This window comes from Helobdella robusta (assembly GCF_000326865.2).
Source record: "Helobdella robusta unplaced genomic scaffold HELROscaffold_108, whole genome shotgun sequence".
Taxonomy (NCBI): domain Eukaryota; kingdom Metazoa; phylum Annelida; class Clitellata; order Rhynchobdellida; family Glossiphoniidae; genus Helobdella; species Helobdella robusta.
In genome coordinates, this window is record NW_008703610.1 from 124054 (window position 1) to 131553 (window position 7500).

General features: G+C 30.8%; 2 protein-coding genes across 2 annotated transcripts; one reads left to right on the forward strand and one right to left on the reverse strand.

Moving 5' to 3' along the window:
* Positions 1-1569: 1569 nt before the first annotated feature.
* On the reverse strand, positions 1570-3013 carry HELRODRAFT_183461 (hypothetical protein; the record flags this gene model as incomplete). The annotated part of the gene is made up of 3 exons (XM_009012493.1): positions 1570-1772; positions 2552-2683; positions 2965-3013. 3 exons carry the CDS (start codon positions 3011-3013, stop codon positions 1570-1572), a joined length of 384 nt encoding a protein of 127 aa, XP_009010741.1.
* Positions 3014-3493: 480 nt separating this feature from the next.
* HELRODRAFT_194884 (hypothetical protein) lies at positions 3494-6501 on the forward strand (the record flags this gene model as incomplete). The annotated part of the gene is made up of 5 exons (XM_009012494.1): positions 3494-4034; positions 4221-4260; positions 5220-5639; positions 6049-6162; positions 6349-6501. Exons 1-5 carry the CDS (start codon positions 3895-3897, stop codon positions 6499-6501), a joined length of 867 nt encoding a protein of 288 aa, XP_009010742.1. The 5' UTR covers positions 3494-3894.
* Between the last annotated feature and the right edge of the window lie 999 nt (positions 6502-7500).

The following is a 7500-nucleotide window of genomic DNA, read 5'->3' on the forward strand; positions in this document are numbered from 1 at the left end:
AGATTTACATTTATATAAAATAATAATTATTTCATTTGTTTAATAATTCATTTATTCATTCATTTATTCATTCGTTCGTTCATTCGTTCGTTCGTCGTTCATTCATTCATTCATTTATTCAATCAATCATTCTCCCACTCATACCGACCAGAAACCAAGAAATGAAAGCAGTTGAGCAAATATTTAAATATGTAAGATGCAAACATACAAGGGCCAAGCAAACATACAAACATACATACAAACATTCATACAAATAGGCATACATACAAACAAACATACATACATAGATACATATATACATACATACAAACAAACAAAAATACATATATAAAACTATATGTATATGCAAACGAACGTACACACACACAGACACAGACACACACACAGATACTCAAACAAACCAAACACATACAATTACAAAAATATACAAAAAAATATACAAAATACAAAAAATACAAAAGAACACAAAACACAAACACAAAAATACAAACGTAATTTAGCCAATCCCCAAGTGATACAAGGAACATGATGAGCTGAGAGAATTAGCTTATACACAAAATTGTGTATACATACATACAAACAAACATACAAACAAACAAACATACATACGTACATACATACATACATACATACATACATACATTCATACATAAATACATACATCCATCCATCCATACATACATACATACATACATACATACATACATACATACATACATACATACATACATACATACATACATACATACATACATACATACATACATACATACATACATACATTCATACATAAATACATACATCCATCCATCTATACATACATATATACATACATACATACATACATACATACATACATCCATACATTCATACATACATACATACAATGAGTACAACACATACAAATATGCATACACATACTATACATACATACTGAAAAAATACACGTAAAAATGTTGAAGAAGAGATCTCAACGTGTTGGCATAAACAGCTTATTAAACATTTACGAAAGATAAAAATTTATATTTTTCAAGAAACTGAAAACGAATGAGAGAGTGGGAAAAAAGAAGGTGAAAGATAAAAATTAAAGGAAGAAGATAAATAGAAAGAAAGATAGAGAGAAAAAGAGAGGGAACATTAGTTTAAATGAGTGAGAAAATAAAAATTGAATAAGAAGATACAAAGGGAATGAGAGAGAGATAGAAAGAGAGCGAGAGAGAGAGAGAGAGAAAGAAGGAAAGAGGGAGAGAGAGAGAAAATGGAATGGTGGAGTGAGTGAGTAGGAGAAAGAAAAAGAATAAAAACTCCAAAAATAACGGAAAAATTTGATTAACTGAATGGTTAACAATGATGAGTTATGGTGCACAAATTCTGAAAGAAAAAAATTTTTTTAAATGTCTCTGAGTAAAAAAAGAGAGGGAGCGAAAGAGAGAGATAGAGAAATAGATAGATAAAGAAATAGAGAGAAAGAGAGAGTTTAAAAAATGAGAAAAAGTGGGTGTTAAAGAAAGAAATTAACTAAATTATTTTAAATAACCAATCTTTCAAAACAGTTTTTCAAAAAAAATTTCAAAATCCCCACCTTGACCCGTGGGCCCCAGATTGACAATCATAGGGGTAAATTTCCATCTTGTATTTGGGATCTTTGATCATTTCGAGAGACCAGCCGTCTTTTAGGTACACCCTAGCTAGGCCACGTTCCGGATCGATTAGGTTGATCTTGAAGGGGTGATCCTCCGATTTCGAGTGCCTCACCCCGTAACCGCATATTTCTTTTTTGTTTTCGTTTTTGAATTTTGAGTTTTTTTCAAAAATCAAATCAATATTAAAATAAATGAATGAATGCTTAAATAAATTAGTAGAGCATTCATAAATCTTATTTATATTAGTCCAAAATTTTAAAACGTGTTTGTTTTTGAAGGAGGATCTATCAGAATGGTCAGATATTGACAGCGAAAAACAGTATATAAAAACGTTGTTGAGCAAGCATTTTTAATGAAACTCCGTAAGACATCAGTTTTTACACAGGAGAACACTGTTTTAAGAAGAAAATCGACCAAAAATCAACGTGAAAAGAAAATAAGGTCGTCAACCACCAGCCTCATTTTAGCCACACACTCACAAATTTAATTAGTTTTTTGACTCTCCTCGTCAAAGTTTTCTAAATTCGTCTCTGGATATAATGCTAGTTACTGTGAGAGAGGCCCTAGAGGTAAAATTTCAATGTTGGTAACATTCAGCCAAGAAATGTGTCTCTACTGGTGACGAAGAATGCTTGCTTGACAAAATACCTAGGGCCGATTGGTTTTCCAGATTCATGAAGACACACCTTTCAGTCAGAAAATCTGAAGCGACATCCATTGCTTGGACATTAAGCTTCAATTGATATGTGTTCGCATTTTTGATAACTTTTCAGCAGTTCGTAAATGTTATATGTTTGGATTAGAGGCTTTCTACAACTTCGATGAAACAAGACTTAAATACATACAAACATACTCTACAACATACAAAAATACTCTAAAACATACAAAAAATAACCAACAAAACATACCTCCACTAATGCCAGACCAATCAGTAACGATCAATTCTTTACTCAACCAAACCTCATCTCCAGGTTCAGCAAACCTGTTAATGACACCAGTAAAAATCGGAAATTTCGGATGGTTTTTGGCTACTTTGGCTTCTACAAAAGAAAATAATTATTATAATTATAATAATATAAATGATAATTTGTAATTTTTTATTCGGCATTTTCTTAAAGATATCAACAGTCACAAACACTCGAGAACTATGTGGACGTAAACACACGTGTATCAACGCTTTTCACACAAACGTAGCATGAGATAGTCGGGGTTCACTTGCATTCAAACCTGGTTACTACTGCATCTTAACTGTTACACAACCGCACAGCCGATATTTATAATAATTTATTATATTTTCTATAAATTATGATAATTTTCTTACCCAGATAGCCAATGGAAAAACTCAATAGCAGAAAATAAAATCTTAACATTTTATTTGGTTTCTCAGGCTTGGTTTGATTTAATTATTTCAAGTTAATTAAGCCGATCTAGTTAATTAAAACTAATTAGTTACAACTTATTAACTCTTTTTATTTATTATTCACCAAAAAACGTCAACAAATAGTGAAAAAGTTTTGATAAAAAATGAAAAATTTATAAAAAAAATTTGTCGTTTGTGTTTTTTTGTCAAAAAAAATAAAAAATCTATTTAAATATTTTGTTTTATCGGCAAAAAATGATTCTAAAACCACGAACACACAACAAAAACAGCAAGAAGGAACCGCAAGAAATTTTTCCCATCATCAACGCATGGAAAAACGTCTTTGGTTTAAACGTTATAACGCATGCTTACGTACATACATACATACATACATACATACATACATACATACNTACATACATACAAACATATATACATTTATTTATCATTGTTTCATTCATTCTTTCGTTCATTCATTTATTTTTATAACAAATAACAAATGTAGAATAAACTCGAAATAAACCAAAATAACACAAAAAATTAATTCCAAAGACAATTAATTAAAAAAATCTATATCTTCTCTCAAGATTTTATAATTCTTTGTTTACGTGTCGTCATAGTTATATTATTATTATTATTATTGTTGTTGTTATTATAACTATTCCATGCAAACTCTTATAGATGGCTAGCAAATTTATATGAAAATTAATTAAATAATTATATTTTGTTATTAATATATTTAATTATTGCTTATTATTTTTATTATTAATGCTACTTATTACAACTAATACTTTTGGATTACTACTACTACATTATTGCTATTGAAATTTTACCAATAGCTGCGTAACTTAATAAATTACAAATTTTCAAAATAAAATTTATCAATAAATTATGGAAATCCCCAAGAATCCGGAATACTGTTGCGATCCTGACGAGAAGAAACTCGACGTGATTGCCATCTACAGACCTGGATACGCCACGGAATACACGGATAATTTTATCTGGGGCTCCCACTTGAAACATCAGCAAATGTGTTTTTTTTGAATGAATAGATGAATGAATGGATGCATGAATGAGTGAATGAATGAATGTTGAATGAATGATCGAGTGAATAACTGAGTGAATGAATAGAAGACTGGATAGATAGATAAAAGAATTGTTGTTTTTAGTATTATTTTCATATTTATATTCATGATTTTTTAAATATTTTATTCCAGTAAGCATCAAATCAGTTGTGGTGCAAGTTGCTCGTCCTATGTGAGTTTCATTCTTGCATTTTTTTTGTCTTTTTTGTTCGTTTCTTCATTCATTCCTTTATTGGTTTGTTCATTCATTCATTTCTTTGTCAGCTCGTTCATTCATTCATTTGGTTCGTACATGCATTCATTCATGCAATAATTTTTTCGTTCATTTGTTCTTATGTTCACTCACTAATTCACAATTTACTACTACTACTTCAATTAATTCTTCTCTAGATTTTAATTAAGCTTCTTGGAGCCATTAAAATAAGCAGGCATAAGACCTGCTATATACAAACGAATTTTCATTAACCCCATTTGACAAAACTTTTCAGAAATTTTCTACGTTTCTCTCTCTCTCTCTCTTTCTCTCATTCTCTCTTCTAACTTTCTATTTGTTGTCATTCTTTTCTGTTTTTTCTCTTTCTCTTTCATTCTATTTTTTCCGAATATTTCTTTCTTTCACTCAGTTCCACTATTCTTTGTATCTTTTTCTCTGTACTCCTCTCTCTTTCTTTTTTTCTCTCTCTGTATCTTTTTTTGTATTTTTTTGTCTCTCTGTAGTTCTCTCTTTTTTCTCCCTCTCTCTCCCTTTCTTCCTTCCTAATCTCTTCCTTTCTTTCAGACTCTTCCTATAGAAGCCAGGAAATGAACACGATTAAGTTGAAGTTTTAACAGCAGTAAATTTTAAAAATCCATTTCAGGATATTTTTTCGTCTTACTCGTAGAATTTTTTTTCGCGAATTTTGAAACAAAACCATTTTTAATTGAAAGTAATGTCAGTGTAATTCTCTAAACGACTAATGGCTAATGACCAAGTTTGAAGCAAAGAGATCCACAAGAAATAAGGATAATCTAATAAAAACGAAAATTATTATTATTATATATAATAATAATAATTATTATTAATTATTATTATATTTTAAATGGTTGTAAAAATATTATTGTCAAAATAACTTATAACTTTTTTCAAACCAGCCAAAACTAAGCGCACTGTACGAAGGTAAAACTTCAGTTGATAAAAATCGCTGCGAACAATGCTTCCAAAATTACTGTAGCGACGACAATGACGACAGCGAACGCACTTGTGACAACAACAACAACACTATAACAACCGAATCGATCGGACAAAACCTGGAATTCATCTCGGATAATTACGACTCTCTATTGAGGAATTCTCGTCTGAAGCGTGACGAAAATGGCAACTACATAGACCCATTCAAGGATCTGATCACAACTTCAAGTGGCAGGCGACTGATGTATGACCCGACCCATCCGGATATGATTTTTCCGTCCCAACATTCCTCGGAGTTGGCCGACACGCCGAATGTCTATTCCTTCAAGTCGCCCATCCAACATATTCCTGAGATTCCGTGGAAAAAAGATTTGCAGTGGCAGGTTTGGGACTTTTTTGGGACTTTTTTTGGGGGAAATTATTAAATTTTTTTTCTGATGTTTATGTTAATTTTTGTTCTCAGTAGATTTTGCTTCTCCACATGGCTTGCTTAATAGATCAAATTTTCAATAATTTTTCATCCATGAATTTGTAATATTATTCTATAATTAAGAATTGTTCTATACTGATAGTATAACATACAAACAGACAAACAAACAAACAGACAGACAGACTGACAGACAAACACTCAATTAATCAAACAACCAACGTGTTTAACACCTAACAATGCTTCTAATAATTTCTAATAAAACTCAAAAATTCCCAACAACAGTCAACACCCAGCCACTAAACTACAAATTTAACAAAAAAAAATCCCGAAACTACTAATTCACAAAATTCACACACACACAGGCTGAAAGTGTGGTCGGCAGATGGCCTACAAAGATGTGGAAGACGTGGGAAAACGTGGCGAGCTGTCCAGTTTACGATGGTCACGATGATCAGTGCCGCTACTCAAAGTTTAAAGTCCCTAGCGAATGAGAATGAAGAAAGTTGACACGGTTTAGTTAAGACGGACTAGTATTAGATAGGCTGGCGGATGAAATGAATGGCGTAGAATTTTTTGTTTAGATTTGCAGTTAAATATTTGTAAATTCGAGTGAACAACTCCATAAAATAGTTAATATAATGGTGTTTAAAATAAGTTTTTAGTTATTGAACTGGGGCCTACCCAAACGTGAGGGGGTACTGCAGGGAGTTTCAACCCCCAGCAAAAAATTATTTTTAAATTTTTTTATGTATTTATCGAAAGTGTCAAGAGTAGGCCGGGATCTCTTTGGAACCAAATCCGGACACTGCTTATGATAATTTGATTATCACCATAATTATTTTTGTTCTTATAATAGTAATAATCATTATTATAATAAATATAATTTTATTATTATTATTATTAATGAATATACTGAGTCTATTCTGAATAGATTTAAAATTAATTAAATTCCTCTCGCGAAATTTGGTTGCATTCTGGAAGTAATTAAATAGCGGATATTGAAATTGAAAAATTGGTATAATAAACAAATAAAAGCATTAATAATAAGCAATAAACAACCATTACAGCAACAAATAAGAATAATAATAATATTTGAATGACATCTGGACCTAACAATAACGAATATCTAATTCCTGGAAGCTGATTTTAAATGAATTAAAAAAAATGTCTTCCTACAAGACAATATGAAGAAATTTAAATTTCATTTCCTACAAAAATTCGTTAAAAAATATTTTAAAGTATATAAACAAATAAATTACTTATTTACATAATAATTAATTATAATTAATTATATAAATAAATAATAAACTTAAGACTGAAGATCTGAGAAAAAAGACAAGACAACGGCATAAAAACACAAAAGAAACATGATACCTCTAATGATACATACTAAAAATATAAACATTCAACTCTCCATTATATACAACTTTAGGCATATTTCTTAAAAAACTTCCTACTATTAAGAACAAAACTTTTAAGACTGGCCATGCTAGACATCTCCAGTTCCTTCAATTGTTTTCCCCAAATGCTTCAATGGCCGCTGTCTTTACTCAAATCATCTTCAAAATTGCAGTCTTACCCTTTAAGATAGAAGGTAGGGGTGGGAAAACTACGGCTCGCGAAGCCATTTTATGCGGCCCGCGAGGTCTTGTTCGCCAACTAAAAGGTCGTCACCAGACTTTATGACCAAAAAATGAGCACCAAATTAAAAAACATTCTCTCTTGGGTCTATTTAATTACATATGCGGCCCTTCAAACGTGAAATAGTTCTCAATGGGGCTCTCATGCTTTAAAATATTATTATTATTATTTAA